The sequence below is a fragment of the Hemitrygon akajei genome, unplaced genomic scaffold, assembly GCF_048418815.1.
Source record: "Hemitrygon akajei unplaced genomic scaffold, sHemAka1.3 Scf000048, whole genome shotgun sequence".
Lineage (NCBI taxonomy): Eukaryota > Metazoa > Chordata > Chondrichthyes > Myliobatiformes > Dasyatidae > Hemitrygon > Hemitrygon akajei.
The window spans coordinates 1,155,993-1,178,146 of record NW_027331934.1 but is presented as its reverse complement, the minus strand read 5'-3'; the positions used below and the strand labels follow the sequence as shown (position 1 = coordinate 1,178,146).

General features: G+C 43.5%; 1 protein-coding gene across 1 annotated transcript; it reads left to right on the top strand.

Moving 5' to 3' along the window:
• The first annotated feature begins 14,388 nt into the window (after positions 1–14,388).
• Positions 14,389–17,515, top strand: LOC140720883 (uncharacterized). The gene is made up of 2 exons (XM_073035731.1): positions 14,389–14,394; positions 15,445–17,515. Exons 1-2 carry the CDS (start codon positions 14,389–14,391, stop codon positions 17,281–17,283), a joined length of 1,845 nt encoding a protein of 614 aa, XP_072891832.1. The 3' UTR covers positions 17,284–17,515.
• Positions 17,516–22,154: the final 4,639 nt, after the last annotated feature.

The window sequence follows — 22,154 nt, the reverse complement described above, 5'->3', positions numbered from 1 at the left end:
AAGGAACAGCAGTTATAATGGGTGATTTCAATCTACATATAGATTGGGTGAACCAAATTGGTAAGGGTGCTGAGGAAGAGGATTTCTTAGAATGTGTGCGGGATGGTTTTCTGAACCAACATGTCGAGGAACCAACTAGAGAGCAGGCCATTTTAGACTGGGTATTGAGCAATGAGGAAGGGTTAGTGAGATGCTGAAGATGTTCTATAGGTCAGTTGTGGAGAGCGCCCTCTTCTTTGTGGTGGCGTGTTGGGGAGGCAGCATTAAGAAGAGGGACGCCTCACGTCTTAATAAGCTGGTAAGGAAGGCGGGCTCTGTCGTGGGCAAAGTACTGGAGAGTATAACATCGGTAGCAGAGTGAAGGGCGCTGAGTAGGCTACGGTCAATTATGGAAAACCCTGAACATCCTCTACATAGCACCATCCAGAGACAGAGAAGCAGTTTCAGTGACAGGTTGCTATCGATACAATGCTCCTCAGACAGGATGAAGAGATCAATACTCCCCAATGCCATTCGGCTTTACAATTCAACCGCCAGGAGTAAGATATGTTAAAGTGCCGGGGTTGATTGTATTTAATGTATTTAAGTAAACTACTTAAGAACTTTTTAAAAGCTATTATTAATGCTCTTTGAGAGGGTGATTTTAGATGCATATCATATTTTTACTGAGTTAAGTATTGTATGTAATTAGTTTTGCTACAATAAGTGTATGGGACATTGGAAAAAAGGTTGAATTTCCCCATGGGGATGAATAAATTGTCTATCTATCTATCTATCAATCTTGTCATGCAAGGCCCCTTGTGTAAGAGTGACCATAATATGGTGGAATTCTTCATTAAGATGGAGAGTGACATAGTTAATTCAGAACCAAACGTTCTGAACTTAAAGAAGGGCAACTTTGAAGATATGAGACGTGAATTAGCTAAGACAGACTGGCAAATGATATTTAAAGGGTTGACGGTGGACAAAAACATAGAAACATAGAAAATAGGTGCAGGAGTAGGCGACTCGGTCCTTCGAGCCTGCACCGCCATTCAGTATGATCATAGCTGATCATCCAACTCAGAACCCTGTACCTGCTTTCTCTCCATACCCCCGATCCCGTTAGCCACAAGGGCCATAACTAACTCCCTCTTAAATATAGCCAGTGAACTGGCCTCAACTGTTTCCTGTGGCAGAGAATTCCACAGATTCTCCACTCTCTGTGTGAAGAAGTTTTTCCTCATCTTGGTCCTAAAAGTCTTCCCCTTTATCCTTAAACTGTGACCCCTCATTCTGGACTCTCCCAACATCGGAAACAATCTTCCTGCATCGAGCTTGTCCAATCCCTTTAGAATGTTATACGTTTCAATAAGATCCCCCATCAATCTTCTAAATTCCAGTGAGTATAAGCCTAGTCGATCCAGTCTTTCTTCATATGAAAGTCCTGCCATCCCAGGAATCAATCTGTTGAACCTTCTTTGTACTCCCTCTATGGCAAGAATGTCTTTCCTCAGATTAGGGGACCAAAACTGCACACAATACTCTAGGTGCGGTCTCACCAAGGCCTTGTACAACTTGTTGGGCTTGAAATTCTGCCCTGTGTTCGTTTAGGAAGAGAGACAACCAACACCGGAATATTACAAAACTTGGCTTTAATGGAGAATCGTAACTGGCACAGCGAATACACGGAGTCGCTGGAGAAGGCGCGTTCTGCCCTCCCCTTACATTCTACGCTTATTTATACCCCTTTTCCCCATTCCATCCCCTCACTACACATATTTGGTAAGGCCGAACTTTGTTGTACAAATTAGGTAATATCGGGCACTTGTGTCCTCCTTATTGGCCCGATGCCATTCACTCACGAGTTACCTGTTTCTTTTGTTTACTGAATCGCGTGACACTAGCAGTTTCAGTGTAGCGGAATCCCCAGTTTCGCTTCCCCCCTCCCTTGCATTCCTGTCTCCTAATATCACGTGAGCCACTCCTGACCTGTAGTGGCAGTCTCGAATTAACCCTAACAAACTGCAGTAGAACCTCCCTGCTCCTGTACTCAAACCCTTTTGCTATGAATGCTGGCATACCTTTCGCCTTCTTCACCGCCTGCTGTAACTGCATGCCTCCCTTCAATGACTGGTGTACAATGACACCCAGGTCTCATTGCACCTCCCCTTTTCCTAATCGGCCACCGTTCAGATAATAATCTGTCTTCCTGTTCTTGCAACCAAAATGAATAACCTCATATTTATCCACATTAAATTGCATCTGCCATGAATTTGCCCACTCACCTAACCTATCCAAGTCACCCTGCATCCTTTTAGCATCCTCCTCACAGCTAACACCGCCGCCCAGCTTCGTGTCATCCGCAAACTTGGAGATGCTGCATTTAATTCCCTCATCTAAATCATTAATATATATTGTAAACAACTGGGGTCCCAGCACTGAGTCTTGCGGTACCCCACTAGTCACTGCCTGCCATTCTGAAAAGGTCCCATTTTCTCCCACTCTTTGCTTCCTGTCTGCCAACAATTCTCTATCCACATCAATACCATACCCCCAATACTGTGTGCTTTAAGTTTACACACTAATCTCCTGTGTGGGACCTTGTCAAAAGCCTTTTGAAAATCTAAATATACCACATCTACTGGCTCTCCCCTATCCACTCTACTGGTTACATCTTCAAAAAATTCTATAAGATTCGTCAGACATGACTTTCCTTTCACAAATCCATGCTGACTTTGTCCGATGATTTCACCTCTTTCCAAATGTGCTGTTATCACATCTTTGATAACCGACTCTCGCATTTTCCCCACCACTGACGACAGACTAACCGGTCTATAACTCCCCGGTTTTTCTCTCCCTCCTTTTTTAAAAAGTGGGGTTACATTAGCCACCCTCCAATCCTCAGGAACTAATCCAAAATCTAAGGAGCTTTGAAAAATTATCACTAATGCATCCACTATTTCTTGGGCTACTCTGAGATGCAGAACATCTGGCCCTGGGGATTTATCTGCCTTTAATCCCTTCAATTTACCTAACACCACTTCCCTACTAACATGTATTACCCTCAGTTCCTCCATCTCACTAGACCAGGGGTGGGCAAACTTTTTGACTTGTAGGCCACAAAGGGTTCTAAAATTTGACAGTGGGGCTGGATCAGGAGCAGATGGACGGAGTGTTTTGGTAATACACCTCATAAGAGAAAATAAAATATCATGGGTTATGTAGAAAACATGTGCTTTAATTTCAATTAAAAATGAACAAATGCATTACAACAAAATATCTGTCTTTGAAGTCCCATGGTATTTAGCTATTTATTGAAATGACTTATAAAACACTGAAAATTAAATGAATAAAATACAGCTTTTTTAATAGTAACAGTTAATATTTTAAAGCACTGAAAATTCTGTTATCCTTCAAGATATTATCATCATCACTCTCCTCCTGACTGTCTTTATTTCAAAAACGGTAGGAGATGCAGGTCTACTTGTCCTGCTCCTTCTTATTCAATTGTCCCCTGTGCCAAAACTCAACGACGACCAGCAGAAGGACAGAACAGTGACAGCGCGCCAGTATGCGGAGCGCGTTATTTGATCTGGAGCGCATTTTTTATTTTGAGAACGTACGTGCACCTGCGCACTACTCATATAACCATATAACCATATAACAATCACAGCACGGAAACAGGCCATTCCGGCCCTCCTAGTCCGTGCCGAACTCTTAATCTCACCTAGTCCCACCTACCCGCACTCAGCCCATAACCCTCCACTCCTTTCCTGTCCATATACCTATCCAATTTTACGTTAAATGACACAACTGAACTGGCCTCTACTACTTCTACAGGAAGCTCATTCCACACAGCTATCACTCTCTGAGTAAAGAAATACCCCCTCGTGTTTCCCTTAAACTTTTGCCCCCTAACTCTCAAATCATGTCCTCTCGTTTGAATCTCCCCTACTCTCAATGGAAACAGCCTATTCACGTCAACTCTATCTATCCCTCTCAACATTTTAAATACCTCGATCAAATCCCCCCTCAACCTTCTACGCTCCAATGAATAGAGACCTATCTTGTTCAACCTTTCTCTGTAACTTAAGTGCTGAAACCCAGGTAACATCCTAGTAAATCGTCTCTGCACTCTCCCTAATTTATTGATATCTTCCTATAATTCGGTGACCAGAACTGTACACAATATTCCAAATTTGGCCTTACCAATGCCTTGTACAATTTTAACATTACATCCCAACTTCTGTACTCAATGCTCTGATTTATAAAGGCATGTCCATCACTTAACAGAAATGACATGTAACATGTAAGGCTTATTGAAAAAAAAAATTCAAATGCATTTTTTACATAACACAACGAAGAAACTTATTTTTAATTTCAGTGGGAACAGTGTTGTTGGTCTCCCTTTTTAGCCAGCGCATCAAAGTCTGGATTTAGTTTTGTTGTGGCGATTCTCAAGATGGATCTGAGGTGTTAACAAGGTATATTAATATAATTTCATCAAGTTCTGCGGGCCGGATTAAAAAGCTTAACGGGCTGTAGTTTGCCCATGCCTGCACTAGACCCTCAGTCCCTTACTATTTCTGGAGGGTTATTTATGTCCTCCTTCGTGAAGACAGAACCAAAGTAGTTATTCAATTGGTCTGCCATGTCTTTGTTCCCTATGATCAATTCACCTGTTTCTGGCTGTAAAGGTCCTTACATTTGTCTTGACCAATCTTTTTCTTTACACATGTCTGTAAAAGCTCTTAGAGTCAGTTTTCATGTTCCCTGCCAGCTTTCTCTCATAATCTTTTTTCCCTTTCCTAATTCAGCCCTTTGTCCTCCTCTGCTGGTCTCTGAATTTCTCCCAGTCCTCAGGTGTGCCGCTTTTTTTTTTGCTAATTTATATGTTTCTTCTTTGGACTTGATACTATCCCTAATTTCCCTTGTCAGCCACAGGTGCACTACCTTCCCTGGTTTATTCTTTTGCCAAACTGGGATGAACAATTGTTGTAGTTCATCCATGCGATCTTTAAATGCTTGCCATTGCATATCCACCGTCAACCCTTTAAGTATCATTTGCCAGTCTATCTTAGCTAATTCACGTCTCATACTTTCAAAGTTACCCTTCTTTAAGTTCAGAACCTTTGTTTCTGAATTAACTATGTCACTCTCCATCTTAATGAAGAATTCCACCATATTATGGTCACTCTTACACAAGGGGCCTCGCATGACCAGATTGCTAACTAACCCTTCCTCTTTGCTCAATACCCAATGTGGAATGGCCTGCTCTCTAGCTGGTTCCTCAACATTCATATGCAATGGCAAGCATTTACAGATTGCATGGATGAACTACAACAAGTGTTCATCCCAGTTTGGCAAAAGAATAAACCAGGGAAGGTAGTGCACCCGTGGCTGACAGGGGAAACTAGGGATAGTATCAAGTCCAAAGAAGAAACATACAAATTAGCCAGAAAAAGTGGCACACCTGAGGACTGGGAGAAATTCAGAGTCCAGCAGAGGAGGACAATGGGATTAATTAGGAAAGGGAAAAAAGGTTATGAGAGAAAGCTGGCAGGGGACATAAAAACTGACTGTAAAAGCTTTTATAGATAAGTGAAAAGAAAAAGATTGGTTAAGACAAATGTAGGTCCCTTACAGTTAGAAACAGGTGAATTGGTCATAGGGAACAAGGACATGGCAGACCAATTCAATAACTACTTTAGTTCTGTCTTCACTAAGGAGGGCATAAATAATCTGGAAATAGTAGAGGACCGAGGGTCTAGTGCGATGGAGGAACTGAGGGAAATACATGTTAGTAGGGAAGTGGTGTTAGGTAAATTGAAGGGATTAAAGGCAGATAAATCCCCAGGGCAAGATGGTCTGCATCCCAAAGTGCTTAAGAAATTAGCCCAAGAAATAGTGGATGCATTAGTGATAATTTTTCAAAACTCCTTAGATTCTGGATTAGTTCCTGAGGATTGGAGGGTGGCTAATGTGACCTCAGTTTTTTTAAAAATGAGGGAGAGAGAAACCGGGAAAGTTTGCCTGACATCGGTGGTGGGGAAACTGCAAGAGTTGGTTGTGAAAATGTGATAACAACACATTTGGAAAGAGGTGAAATAATCGGACAACGTCAGCATGGATTTGTGAAAGGAAAATCATGTCTGGCGAATCTTATAGAATTTTTTGAGGATGTAACTTGTAGAATGGATAGGGAAGAACAAGTGGATGTGGTATATTTGGATTTTCAAAACTCTTTTGACAAGGTCCCACACAGGAGATTAGTGTGGAAACTTAAAGCACACAGTATTGGGGGTATGTTATTGATGTGGATAGAGAATTGGTTGGTAAACAGGAAGCAAAGAGTGGGAATAAACGGGACCTTTTCAGATTGACAGGCAGTCACTAGTGGGGTACTCCAAGGCTCAGTGCTGGGGCCCCAGTTGTTTACAATATATATTAATGATTTAGACGAGGGAATTAAATGCAGCATCTCCAAGTTTGCGGATGACACGAAGCTGGGCGGCAGTGTTAGCTTTGAGGATGCTAAGAGGATGCAGAGTGACTTGGATAGTTTAGGTGAGTAGGCAAGTTCATGGCAGATGCAATTTAATGTGGATAAATATGAGGTTTGGTTGCAAGAACAGGAAAACAGATTATTATCTGAATGGCCGATTAGGAAAAGGGGAGGTGCAATGAGACCTGGGAGACATTGTACACCAGTCATTGAAAGTGGGCATGCAGGTACAGCAGGCGGTGAAAAAGGCAAATGGTATGTTGGCATTCGTAGCAAGAGGATTTGAGTACGGGAGCAGGGAGGTTCTACTGCTGTTGTACAAGGCCCTGGTGAGACCACAGCCGGAGTACTGTATGCAGTTTTGGTCCCCTAATCTGAGTAAAGACATTCTTGCCATAGAGGGAGTACAAAGAAGGTTCAACAGATTGATTCCTGGGATGGCAGGACTTTCATATAGATAGATAGATACTTTATTCATCCCCATGGGGAAATTCAACTTTTTTCCAATGTCCCATACACTTGTTGTAGCAAAACTAATTACATACAATACTTAACTCAGTAAAAAAAAATATGATATGCATCTAAATCACTATCTCAAAAAGCATTAATAATAGCTTTTAAAAAGTTCTTAAGTCTTGGTGGTAGAATTGTAAAGCCTAATGGCATTGGGGAGTATTGACCTCTTCATCCTGTCTGAGGAGCATTGCATCGATAGTAACCTGTCGCTGAAACTGCTTCTCTGTCTCTGGATTGTGCTATGTAGAGGATGTTCAGAGTTATCCATAATTGACCGTAGCCTACTCAGCGCCCTTCGCTCAGCTACAGATGTTAAACTCTCCAGTACTTTGCCCACAACAGAGCCCGCCTTCCTTACCAGCTTATTAAGACGTGAGGCGTCCCTCTTCTTAATGCTTCCTCCCCAACACGCCACCACAAAGAAGAGGGCGCTCTCCACAACTGACCTATAGAACATCTTCAGCATCTCACTACAGACATTGAATGACGCCAACCTTCTAAGGAAGTACAGTCGACTCTGTGCCTTCCTGCACAAGGCATCTGTGTTGGCAGTCCAGTCTAGCTTTTCGTCTAACTGTACTCCCAGATACTTGTAGGTCTTAACCTGCTCCACACATTCTCCATTAATGATCACTGGCTCCATATGAGGCCCAGATCTCCTAAAGTCCACCACCATCTCCTTGGTCTTGGTGATATTGAGACGAAGGTTGACTAGGTTTACACTCGCTGGAATTTAGAAGATTGAGGGGGGATCTTATTGAAATGTGTAAATTTCTAAAGGGATTGGACAGACTAGATGCAGGAAGATTGTTTCCGATGTTGGGGGAGTCCAGAACGAGGGGTCACAGTTTTAGGATAAAATGGAAGCCTTTTAGGACCAAGATGAGGAAAAGCTTCTTCACACACAGAGTGGTGAATCTGTGGAATTCTCTGCTACAGGAAACAGTTGAGGCCAGTTGATTGGCTACATTTAAGAGGGAGTTAGATATGGCCCTTGTGGCTAAAGGGATCAGAGGTATGGAGAGAAAGCAGGTACAGGGTTCTGAGTTGGATGATCAGGCATGATCATACTGAATGGCGGTGCAGGCTTGAAGGGCCTAATGGCCTACTCCTGCACCTATTTTCTATGTTTCTATGTGTGGAAAATTAAAATCTCCCACAATCACAACATTGTGCTTACTACAAATATCGGCTATCTCCTTACAAATTTGCTCCTCCAATTCTCGCTCCCAATTAGGTGGTTTATAATACACCCCTATAAGTGTTACTATACCTTTCCCATTCCTCAATTCCACCCAAATAGGCTCCCGAAATGAGCCCTGTAATCTATCCTGTCAAAGCACTGCTGTAATATTTTCTCGGACAAGCATTGCAATACCTCCCCCTCTTGCCCTTCTGATTCTATCACACCAGAAGCAACAAAATACAGAAATATTTAGTTGCCAATCACACCCCTCCTGCAACCATGTTTCACTAATAGATACAACATCATATTTCCAATTATCAATCCATACTCTAAGCTCATCCACCTTTCTTAAAATGCTCCTAGCATTAAAATAGATGCATTCAAGAAACTTTCCACCTCTTCCTCTCTGTTTATCCCGAACGGTGCAAACAACTTTATTATCTCTTTTTTTCACTTCTCCCCTACATCTTCGGTCTGAGTGCTCCTACATCAGGGAGGAAGTTCAAATGATCTCTGTGTTAAAAGTTCAGCCATCAAGGTGACTGGAGGCAGCTGCAGGTTCATGAGGGACTGTTACTGTCAGATTCTGCAGCTCTTGTGGCTGCTCATCGCACCCAGGACTGAACCCTGGTCACTGAGCACTGGAGGAGTCCGTTCTGCTGATGTTAGTCTTAATCTGGACTGGTGTTTAATATTGTGTATCTGTGAACGATAAATCAGTTCTGTATCAAATCCCATGTCTCAGGTACTCACTGTCTCTACCACACTCACAATGTACACTAGAAAGGCCACTCGGCCCATCTGGTCCCTGCCCATGTTTCTGTTCCATAACAGTATATCAAAATCTATCCCTGCCATTCCCCTCTCACTCTCCCTGAGATGACAGGTTGCAACTAGTCACCACTCCGTGGGATAGGAGATTTCCCGTGAATTTCATGGAAACATATAAATTCACAACTCATTACAGATGCTTTGTCCCACATTGCTGTGCCAACCATGTATCTTACTCTAGAAGCTGCTTAGAATTACTCTACCACATAGCCACCTATTTTCCTAAGCTCCATGTACCTATCTGAGAGTCTCTTAAAAGACCCTATTGTATCCACCTCTACCACCGTCGCTGGCGGTGCATTCCACACACTCACCACTCTTTGCTTAAAAAACTTAGCTCTGACATCTCCTCTGTACCTACTTCCAAGCAGCTTAAACCTATTCCCCCTCATGTTAGCTGTTTCAGCCCTGGGGAAAAAGCCTCTGGCTATCCACACGACCAATGCCTCTCATCATCCTATACACCTGCATGAATTTCTCCAGGGTGAATAAGGCGATGAGCTCACTGTGGTTTTGACGTTCTCTCTCTCTCTCCTTGTGTCTGACGTCACAGTCCCGCCTCACTCAGGCACTTAAAGTGACACTCACAGTAAATGAACCTGCGGTCTCGTAACACAATGCGCATCTAAAGTCTGACAGCAGACTAGCGACTGAATCTTCGATGGTGCAGAGTCAGAAACTGAAGAGTTGCCAGCCTGAGTCAGGGCTTTGGGGCTCCAGAGAGAGATGGGGTCTAGAGTTTACCAGGAGGAGGAGGAATCAGACCAGCAGGATGTGGCTACAAAAGAAAGATCAGAAACATTTGTAAACTGGTTGACCGGAAAAAAAGGTTAATTTCAGGCAGCAATTGTGGAGAGAGGAATAAATAGAAAACGTTTAGGCCGAGCCCCTTCGGTGTGCCTAGCCTGTGTACTCCTCTGCTTAGTTGCTCTCTGAATTGCAGAGTTCCTCCAGCTTTTTGTGTGTGTGCGTCTCTGTATTTCCAGCAACTGCAGAATCTCCTGTGTTTTATATCTACATTTTACTTTGGCGTTAGATACACGTTGGTATTGAGTATACTGTTTATGGGAGCCGCTTTCTGCGTTAAAGCAGCTGCAGATTTTCTATACACACTATAAAAAAAAATGAGGTATGGACATTGGACTGGTGCTTGCAGAAATGTTTAATGGCACCGTGATTACCCATAGGGAGATGCGTTAAGAATTTCGCCGGCACTGAAGCGCCAATGAAATGCACAGGCGTCAGGCTGAGGACGTCCCTGAGTTTCACGCATGCGCGCAGTACCCAGAAGGCCTTGAAAATGTCGGCTGCAGGAAAGAGCGATTCTCTGTGTTTTTATCTTATTCACCGACTTCAGGCTGATTCCTGTGAAACCTGGTCACCGTGACCAGCAATCCCGAGACAGTCCTGCTCTCGTCCCTGTCTCTCAGCCCCACGATCCGTACATGGCCTCCGGGGAGCTTACGGCAGATGAGGGAATGGGAACCGATGGATCTCTCAGACAGAGCTGAGCTCCAGCTATCTAAATGCAAGGATTAGGAACCCAGAGGAAGGGAACAAAATCTTTTACATCAGCAGTTGAGAAAATCAGCATTAGTACTCTTTTCCGTAGATGCTGCCTGGCCTGCTGAGCTCCTCCAGTATTTTGTGTGTGTTGCTTCCTCTACCTCCTCTTGCTCTGGACTTTTCTACCGGTGAGAACATGTTTTGTCCCATTCTCTCTGGGTACGTAATGATATCAAACACCTTTGACCTGGGCAACAAGTAGCTTTCACATCACAAATGTGCCAGACTCCAGTGAAACAGACTACTGCCCTTCCCTTCATATTCATTGGGATTGCATTCACTGAGTTCACCACTGTCAGTCATTGGGGGAGGGTTCAGAGGAAATATTTATGTAGAATACAGAAACTAGTGATGCCTGTTTGCATTTTGGTGATGCAAGAGTTGCTGGAGAATTTGCAAGTGGGAAGAAGTGGAGTGATATTTGGAAATCTGACATTTTAAAGCATAATTTAGCAAGCAAACCACATATGGACAATGTGCAAAAGCTTTGGTGAGAAAATCCCCCATTTCCTGTTACAGGCCTGCTACATAGGTTGTGTGAGAGTGCAGATGAACTCGATCAAACCCAGAGGAGATGAAAGTTCCTATTGACAGTGATTTGCTAGCTGTGAAAATGAATACCTCTCTATATAAAATTCACTGTGCACATCTTGTCACTGGGTAAAAAATACACAGTACAAGATTTATCTGCACACTGGTTATTACAAATTAGAGGGGTATTGTAGGGAAGGAGGGCAGACCTCCAGTATCCCTGATGCCCTCACCTACAAGATGTGCATCCAGCTGCAGCTTGTAACCCTGCACTTACATCATCTAAATGTGCAATGTGTAATTTATAGTAATTTATAATAGATAGTTTGCACATAGGACAGTCAATATAACATCAAAATGCAATTGTATCAGCATGAATTAATCATTCTGATGGCCTGGTGGAAGATGATGTCCCGGAGCCTGTTGGTCCTTTTGCTGTGGTACCATTTCCTGGATGGTAGCAGCAGGAACAGTTTGTGGTTGTGGTGAATTGGGCCTGTTTGTCCCTGATATTCTTTGTGCCCTTTTTACACACCTGTCCGTATAAATGTACTGAATCGTGGAAAGTAGATTGTGCAATGTTTAATTCCCTTGTTTATATTTAGAGACATTTTTTGGTGTATAAAATGATGAGGGGTATTGAGCGTGTGAGTGGCCAGAGGAGAGTTTTTTTTTCCCAGGGTTGAAATGGTTAATGCCGCTTTTCCACACTCCCATAGACCCTTTGTCCATCTCCTGAGTAAATAGAGATGGAAAAATATTTAAGATCTCCCCCATCTGCTTTGTTTCCACACGTGGATTGCCATTCCGGTCTTCCAGAGGACCAACTTTCTCCCTTGCAATCCTTTTGCTCTTAATCTATCACTAGAATCCCTGAGGATTATCCTTCACCTTTTCTGTGACAGCAACCTCATGCCATCTTTTAGCCATCATGATTTATTTCTTATGTGTTCTCTTGCATTTCTTATACTCCATAAGAAACTGACTGCCTATCCCTGTTATGCAATTCCATTTTGTGCTTTACCAGGGTCTCAATATCTCTTGCAATCCAAGTTTCCCTACAGTTTCTATCTTTACCTTTTATTCAGACATACCCGCTTACTACTTTCAAAATTTCGCTTTGAAGGCCTCCCATTTACCAAGCACACCTTTGCCATAAAGCAGCCTGTCCCAGTCCACAGTTGCCAGATCCTAGTGTTGATTCCAGGTGTTGATCCATGTCCTGAACACATCCACCTTTCCTACGCTGCTCCTTGTATTGAAATATACAGGGCTCAGCATATTCACTGCACCATGCTCAACTTTTTCATTCCTGACTGTCTGAGGACTGAACAACATCTGTCTCCACAACCTCTCCACTACCTCTACTGTTATTCAGGCTCCCATTCCACCTGCAACTTTAGTTTAACCCTCCTTGCCCCCACCTCCCATGATGCAGATCTATCACCCCTCTGGCTTTCATCTCCCAGATCAATAAAAAGGAGGTGCATACCAGGTACAGGCAGATAGGAACAAAAGGGGTACTTATGAAATACAGGAAATTCAAGTGAACACTTATGAAAGAAATAAAAGAAGGCATGAGGTTGCCCCAGCAGACAAGGTGAAGGAGAATCCTCAGGGATTGTGCAGATATGTTAAGAGCAAAACGATTGAAAGGGAAAAAATTAATTCTCTGGAAGATCAGAATGGTAATCCATATGAAGGGATAATAGAGACTTGGGGAGATTTTTTTTGCATCCGAATTTACTCAGGAGATGGACACAGAGTCTATAGAAGTCAGGCAACGTCGCATCAACTTCATGGACCCTGTACAGATTACAGAGGTGGAGGGATTTGCTGTCTTGAGGCAAATTAGTGTGGATCAATCCCCAGGGCCTGACAAGTTGTTCACTAGGACCCTGCGGAAGACAAGTGCAGAAATTATTGGGGCCTTAGCACAGATATTTAAATCATCCTTAGTGACAGGTGAGGTACTAGAGGATTGGAGGACAGACAATGTTGTTCTGCTGTTCAAGAAAGGCTGTAAAAATAAACTAGGAAATTATATGTTTGTGAGCTTGACCTCAGTACTGGGAAAGTTATTGGAATGTGTGTGCAGGAACCAAGTATATACTGTAAGTATTTGGATAGGTGTGGACTGATAAAGGATAGACAGCATGGCTCTCACCAATCTTAGAGAGTCTCTTGAGGAAGTTATCAGGGAAGTGGATGAAGGCAAGGCAGTGGATGTTGTCTACATGGACTTTAGCAAGGCACTTGACAAAGTCTCATATGGGAGGTTGGTCAAGAAGGTTCAGTCACTCAGCATTCAAGATGAGATAGTAAATTGGATGAGATACTGTCTTTGGGAGAAGCCAGAGTGTGGTAGCAGATGGTTGCCTCTCTGACTGGAAGCCTGTGACTAGTGGTTGCCACAGGGATCAGTGCTGGATCTGTTGTTGTTTGTCATCTATATCAGTAATCTGGATGATAGTGTGGTTAACTGGATCAGCAAATTTGTGGGTGACACCAAGACTGGGGGTAGTGGACAGTGAGGAAGACTATCATGGCTTGCAGTGTGATCTGGACCAGGTGGGAAAATGGTTTTAGAAATGGAAAATGGAATTTAATGCAGACAAATGTGAGTTGTTGCACTTTGGTATGACCTACCAAGGGAGGTGTTTCACAGTGACTGGTCGGGCACGGAGGAGTGTTGTAGAAGAAAGGGACCTGGGTATACAAGTCCTTAATTCACTGAAAGTGGTCTCACAGTTAGATAGAGATGGAAGGAAAGATTTTAGTTCATTGGCCTTCATGAACCATATACTGACAATAGATGGATGTTATGTTGACTTGTAGAAGACATTGGTGAGGCCTAATTTGGAGTATTGTGTGCAGTTTTGGTCACCTGCCTACAGGAAAGATGTAAAAGAAGTTCAGAGAGTTCAGAGAAAATTCACAATGATGTTGCCAGGTCTGGAGGACTTGGGTTAGAAGGAAAGATTGAACAAATCAGGACTTTATTCCTTAGAATGTAGAAGATTGAGGGGAGATTTGATTGTGATAGAGAGGCACAGATAGTGTTAATGCAAGCTGGCTTTTTCCACGAAGATTGGGGGGGGGGGGACAACCAGAGGCCATGGGTTAAGGGTGAAAGGTGAAATGTTAAGGGGAACATGAGGGGAAACTTCTTCACACAGATGGTCATCCGGGTGTGGAATGAGCAGCCAGCACAAGTGGTGCATGTGAGCTCGATTTCAACATTTAAGAGGTTTGTGTAGGTACCTGGATGATGGAGGTATGGGAGTGGGCTGTTTAAATAGTTCAGCACAAACTAGATGGCCCAAAGGGCCTGTTTCTGTGTTGAAATTTTCTTTGATCGTGACAAGAACCTGAAATAATACAAAAATTCCCTCTAACCCCTTTTGACAGCTGTGCGAACCAACCAGTCATTTCAGCAGGAATGTTTTATATGGCGTTAAAACTGTGGCACTTTAAGTTAATAATACATAAAAGAAGATCCCAGCTGCACGTCAAGAAAGACTATTTGCGTGAGAGTGTTTCACTTACTGTGTGGCCAGGCACCCATGCAGCTCAGCAGGAACAGGGAATAATACCAATGGAGAGAGTCAGACTGAGCCAAGGCACAGATTGGAGATGACAGAAATGCCCCATTCTTATAGAGACAGGAAGAGCATCAGGGAATTGATGGTCATTCCAGATACCAGCACTCTGCCCAGTCAGGAGATGATTTCTCTGTCCAACTTTCGTTGAACCTCACTGTAACAGTGTGATACCAGATCAAACCTTGGCAACTCAAGTAATCTCATCTGAAATGTTGTCCTACACCCATTGATGGATTTTGTAAATCTTTTTACAGGTTAAAAACGAGAAGGAATTCGTCTCCAGGAAGCTCAAACACGGCACAGCAGTTTTGTTGTCTCTGTCTAGATATTTAAGAAGTGGAACAAGGGATCCAATTGACCACCCTTCGTGCTCAGACAGTGGGGAGGGATTCACTCGCTCATTTGACAAACTGGCATGCCTGTAATTTACACAGGAGAAAGGCCTTTCACCAGCTCAAACAGTGGGAATGGATTCACTTGGTTATCACAATTGAAGGTACATCAGCAAGTTCACACTGGGCAAGGCCATTCATCTGTTCTGTGTGTGAGAAGGGGTTCAGTCGGTCTTCCCACCTGTGGACACACCAATCAGTTCACACCACACCGGGCAGTGGCTGGTCATCTGCTGAATTTCTGGCAAAGGATTCACTCAGTCATCTGACCTAATGGCTCACCAGCGAGTTCACACTGGGGAGAAGCCATTCACCTGCTCATTCTGTCAGAAAGGATTCACTCAGTCAACTACCCTACTGGTACATCAGCGAGTTCACACTGGGGAGAAGCCATTCACCTGCTCAGTCTGTGGGAAAGGATTCACTCAGTCATCTACCCTACTGGTACATCAGCGAGTTCACACTGGGGAGAAGCCATTCACCTGCTCAGTCTGTGGGAAGGGATTCACACTGTCATCCCACCTACTGGTACATCAGCAAGTTCACACTGGGGAGAAGCCATTCACCTGCTCAGTCTGTGGGAAGGGATTCACACTGTCATCCCGCCTACTGGTACATCAGCGAGTTCACACTGGGGAGAAGCCATTCACCTGCTCAGTCTGTGGAAAGAGATTCACTGATTCATCCCACCTACAGAGACATCAGCGAGTTCACACTGGGGAGAAGCCGTTCACCTGCTCAGAATGTGGGAAGAGATGCACTGAATATTCCACCCTACAGAGACATCAGCGAGTTCACACTGGGGAGAAGCTGTTCACCTGCTCAGAATGTGGGAAGAGATACACTGAATCTTCCACCCTACAGAGACATCAGCGAGTTCACACTGGGGAGAAGCCATTCACCTGCTCAGTCTGTGGGAAGGGATTCACTCAGTCATCCCAACTACAGAGTCATCAGCGAGTTCACACTGGGGAGAAGCCGTTCACCTGCTCAGAATGTGGGAAAGGATTCACTCAGTCATCCAACCTACAGAGGCACCAGCGAGTTCACACTGGGGAGAAGCCGTTCACCTGCTCAGTCTGTGGGAAGAGATTCACTCATTCATACCACCTACAGAATCATCAGCGAGTTCACACTGGGGAGAGGCCGTTCACCTGCTCAGAATGTGGGAAAGGATTCACTCTGTCATCTACCCTATTGGTACATCAGCGAGTTCACACTGGGGAGAAGCCGTTCACCTGCTCAGTCTGTGGGAAGAGATTCACTCATTCATACCACCTACAGAATCATCAGCGAGTTCACACTGGGGAGAGGCCGTTCACCTGCTCAGAATGTGGAAAGAGATTCACTCATTCATCCCACCTACTGAGACATCAGCGAGTTCACACTGGAGAGAGGCCATTCACCTGCTCAGTCTGTGGGATGGGATTCACTCATTCATCCACCCTACAGAGTCACCTGCAAGTTCACACTGGGGAGAAACCGTTCACCTGCTCAGAATGTGGGAAGAGATTCACAGACTCTTCCACCCTACAGAGACATCAACGAGTTCACACTGGGGAGAAGCCTTTCACCTGCTCAGTCTGTGGGAAGAGATTCACTCATTCATACCACCTACAGAATCATCAGCGAGTTCACACTGGGGAGAGGCCGTTCACCTGTTCAGAATGTGGAAAGAGATTCACTCATTCATCCCACCTACTGAGACACCAGCGAGTTCACACTGGGGAGAAGCCATTCACCTGCTCAGTCTGTGGGAAAAGATTCACTCAGTCATCCACCCTACAGAGTCATCAGCGAGTTCACACTGGGGAGAAACTGTTCACCTGCTCAGAATGTGGGAAGGGATTCACTCAGTCATCCAACCTCCAGAGTCATTTGCGAGTTCACACTGGGGAGAAGCCGTTCACCTGCTCAGTCTGTGGGAAGGGATTCACTCAGTCATCCAACCTCCAGAGTCATCTGCGAGTTCACACTGGGGAGAAGCCTTTCACCTGCTCAGTCTGTGGGAAGGGATTTACTCAGTCATCCAACCTCCAGAGTCATCTGCGAGTTCACACTGGGAAGAAGCTGTTCACCTGCTCAGTCTGTGGGAAGAGATTCACTCAGTCATTCACCCTACAGAGACATCAACGAGTTCACACTAGAGAGAGGCTGTTCACCTGCTGAGAATGTGGGAAAAGATTCACTCAGTCATCCCACCTACTGGCACACCTGTCAGCTCACAATGTGGAGTGGCCATTGTTATGAATCCCTAGGTTTTGTTTGCTGTGGACTGTCATTTTAAGAGAGAGAGAGAGAGATTAAGAAGGCAAATCAGTCTGACTTGCAGCTTGTTTACATCACGTGCAGCTTGTTTAGTTTTAACCGAGGACACAGACACTCAGAGTCAGACGGAGACGAAGGAGGAAAAATGGAAGCTTTGAAACTAGGGAACTAGTGGCCAAGGGTCACTGTTTGGTACTTTCCTTTGCCCACAAGGGTGGGCTAATTATCGATTCACCGTACATCGAATGTGTGGTTGTCACCTCATTTGACCCATAGGAGTGGATCTGATTTGGGGTATCCTGCGGAGGCCACTTATGTGTTAACCCTTGCCTGGCTGTGATATGGTAATTCATTTTAAGATGATACCCCTTATGACAAGTCACCGGGTGATAATTAGTATGTGGATTTGGAAGTATGACAGATAAAATCTACAGTGACTGTTGTCTCGTTTTACCACCATGGAACCTCTCAACATTTACCCTGGATTACAATTATCTCTCTCATCACCTATTCTGTGGTTGAACTGAACTTTCATACTTTACCATCTCAAGACTCCAAGCCTTGTTTCCCCCGAGCTCAATAGTTTGGGAGTTATATTTATATTATATATATCACCAAGACCAAGGAGATGGTGGTGGACTTTAGGAGATCTAGGCCTCATATGGAGCCAGTGATCATTAATGGAGAATGTGTGGAGCAGGTTAAGACCTACAAGTATCTGGGAGTACAGTTAGATGAGAAGCTCGACTGGACTGCCAACACAGATGCCTTGTGCAGGAAGGCACAGAGTCGACTGTACTTCCTTAGAAGGTTGGCGTCATTCAATGTCTGCAGTGAGATGCTGAAGATGTTCTATAGGTCAGTTGTGGAGAGCGCCCTCTTCTTTGTGGTGGCGTGTTGGGGAGGTAGCATTAAGAAGAGGGACGCCTCACGTCTTAATAATCTGGTAAGGAAGGCGGGCTCTGTCGTGGGCAAAGTACTGGAGAGTTTAACATCGGTAGCTGAGCGAAGGGCACTGAGTAGGCTACGGTCAATTATGGAAAACCCTGAACATCCTCTACATAGCACCATCCAGAGACAGAGAAGCAGTTTCAGCGACAGGTTGCTATCGATGCAATGCTCCTCAGACAGGATGAAGAGGTCAATACTCCCCAATGCCATTAGGCTTTACAATTCAACCGCCAGGAGTAAGATATGTTAAAGTGCCGGGGTTGATTGTATTTAATGTATTTAAGTAAACTACTTAAGAACTTTTTAAAAGCTATTATTAATGCTTTTTGAGAGAGTGATTTAGATGCATATCATATTTTTACTGAGTTAAGTATTGTATGTAATTAGTTTTGCTACAAGAAGTGTATGGGACATTGGAAAAAAAATGTTGAATTTCCCCATGGGGATGAATAAAGTATCTATCTATCTATCTATCTATCTATCTATCTATCTATCTATCTATCTATCTATCTATCTATCTATCTATCTATCTATCTATCTATCTATCTATCTATCTATCTATCTATCTATCTATCTATCTATCTATCTATCTATCTATCTATCTATCTATCTATCTATCTATCCACATAACACTCATGAGGAAATCTGCAGATGCTGGAAATTCAAACAACACACACAAAATGCTGGTGGAACACAGCAGGCCAGGCAGCATCTATAAGGAGAAGAACTGTCGACGTTTCAGACTGAGACCCTTCGTCAGGACTAACTGAAAGGAAAGATACTAAGAGATTTGAAAGTAGTGGGGGGAAGGGTGAAATGCGAAATGATAGGAGAAGACCGGAGGAGGTGGGATGAAGCTAAGAGCTGGAAAGGTGATTGGCGAAAGTGATACAGAGCTGGCTATGGGAAAGGATCATGGGACAGGAGGCCTCAGGAGAAAGAAAGGTGGCGGGCGGAAGCACCAGAAAGACATGGAAAACAAGCAAACAATTAAATATGTCGGTGATGGGATAAGAAGGGGAAGAGGGGCATTAACGGAAGTTGGTGAAGTCAATGTTCATCCCATCAGGTCGGAGGCTACCCAGCCGGTATATAAGGTGTTGTTCCTCCAACCTGAGTTTGGATTAATTTTGACAGTAGAAGAGGCCATGGATAGACATATCAGAATGGGAATGGGACGTGGAATTAAAATGTGTGGCCACTGGGAGTAGTCTGTTGTTGCTGGTTCGTTTCTAAAGCGTTACGGTTTGTAACAAAATGGGGCCTGCGTCTGGGATATGAACAAATTTAAGGATTGATTTATTATCGATTTATTTGTGTGTGGAAAACCAGCAGCAATGGATGTTGATAAATATCTGGAAGTGTGAACCTGTCAGGCATTAGAGGACACCAGAAGGATTGAGTATTGCTAAAATGTTAATACTTCCTAAGGTGAAATTGACAATGAGGAGGGCACAGATGCAGAGGATAATAGCTGAACATTATGTATCTGAGGGTGTATTTGAAGTGGAGGAATTGGAGGTGTTTCCTGAAAGTAAACCTAGTGAGCTTGAGCTCCAGTACAAGTTAGAAAAATTAAAGATGGAGGCTCCGGAAAGGCAGAGGCAGTTTCAGGCTGGAGAGGCAGAAAAGCAGAAAGAAAATTCTCTTACAAAGTGTAATTAAGGGGGAGGCTTAGCAAGCCTATTCTGCTTTGACAGTTGCTGAAGCAGCTTATTATTTATTTATTTATGCTGCCCCAATGATCACCACTGGGCTATAAATGTGCAGGAGCAGTGTGTGGTTCAGTGCTTTGCTCAAGGACACACACGCTGCCATGGCTGAGGTTCGAACTCATGACTTTCAGATCGCAAGTTCAACACCTTAACCACATGGTCACGCACCACACATTATGACATAGTGAAACAGGCAGTGCTCAAAGCTTATGAGTTGGTCCCAGAAGCAGACAGGCAAAAGTTTAGAAATTTGAAGAAATCTGTGAATCAGACATACGGAATTTGCTTATGAGAAATTTGTGTGTATTGACCGCTGGTGCACATCTGAACATGTAAATGATGATTTTAACAGCTTGGGAGAGTTGGTTTTAATTGAAGAATTCAGAAGGTGCGTCCCTGATGGCATAAAGACGTATTTAGATGGAAATGATGCTGCCACTATGCAGGAGTCTGCTGGATTAGCAGATCAGTTTGCTTTAACTCATAAAGTTATGTTTACCCTGAATAAGAGTTTCCAAAAGGCACTTGTCAAGTTGTGGGTAAACCGAATGAACTCACCCCAGTGGCCTATACCTGCATTCGGTGAACCCTTTTCCAACGTTATAGTGGATTGTGTTGGCCCATTGCCAAAGACTAAAGCTGGCCATCAGTATTTGATAACTATTATGTGTACTGCATCCAGATTCCCAGAGGCAATACCTCTCAGAAATATTAAAGCTAAAACTGTGGCGAAGGCTCTTACCAAGATTTTCACTTTATTCGATTTGCCTTAAGAAATCCAATCTGATCAAGGATGTAATTTTACATCTGGATTATTCCAGCAGGTAGTTTCTGAACTGGGAGCAAAACAAATTGCATCATCTGTGTACCATACAGAATCACAAGGGGCTTTAGAAAGATTTCATTCTACCCTCAAAACAATGATTAAGACATATTGTGTTGAAAATGGAAAAGACTGGGATGAAGGAATACATTTGCTTTTGTCCACAGAAAGAAAGTCAGTACAGGAATCACTGGGCTTTACTCCATTTGAACTTGTATTTGGTCGCAGAGTGACCTTTGACCTTATTAAAAGGAACAGTGGATTGACGTTAACTCGTTAGACTATGTTTTGAAGTTCAAAAATAAACTACACCAAGCCTGTAGTCTAGCGAGAAAAAATTAAAGATTTCTCAAAACAAAATGAAGTGTTGGTTTGATAACAGGGCTCGCGAAAGAAAATACCAGGTGTGAGATAAGGTGCTTGCCTTATGTTGACAAATCCACTTCAGGCGAAATTCAATAGACCGTATGAAATAGTCTCTCAAATTAATAATGTGAATTATGTAATTAAAACACCCAGCTGACTTGAACTAACACAGGTGGTACACATTAATATGATAAAGCCTTTTTTGACAGGCAGGTACCATCTGTGTGTTGTTGTCAAAACAAATGAAACTGGCAACCCTGAGAATGAAACAATTGACTCGTCTGAGAGTTTTCACAAGCCAAACATGGTCCCAGTTAGGCTAATGAACTCGGTTGTTCCAGAAAACATTGCTAACAAATTGTCTCATCTGCAGCCAAAGCAACAACAACAGCTGAAGGAATTAATTCTGAAGTTTAAAGATTTATTTCCCGATGTTCCTAAGCAAACCACGGTCACGGTACATGATGTAGATGTTGGTCAAGCCAAACTGATTAAACAACACCCATATCGCATGAACGTAGAAAAGTGTAAATTGGCTGACCAGGGAATTGAGTATTTGCTGGAGAATGGTATTATTAGGCCTTCGAAATGAGATTGGAGTCACCCTGCATTATTGTGCCCAAACGTGATGGTATTGTTAGATTTTGCACTGATTATAGGAAGGTAAATGCAGTAACAAAAACAGATGCCTATGCTATCCCTAGGGTGGATGATTGCATCGATAAGGCTGGAAAAGCTAATTTCTTACAAAGATTGATCTGTTGAAAGGGTATTGGTGTGTTCCATTGACGGACAGAGGTAGAGAAATTACTGCGTTTGTGACACCATCTGGGTTGTATGAATACAATGTTTTGCCTTTTGGAAGGAAAAATGCTCCAGGAACATCCAGAGAATGATTGATTTTGTAATTCGAGGGT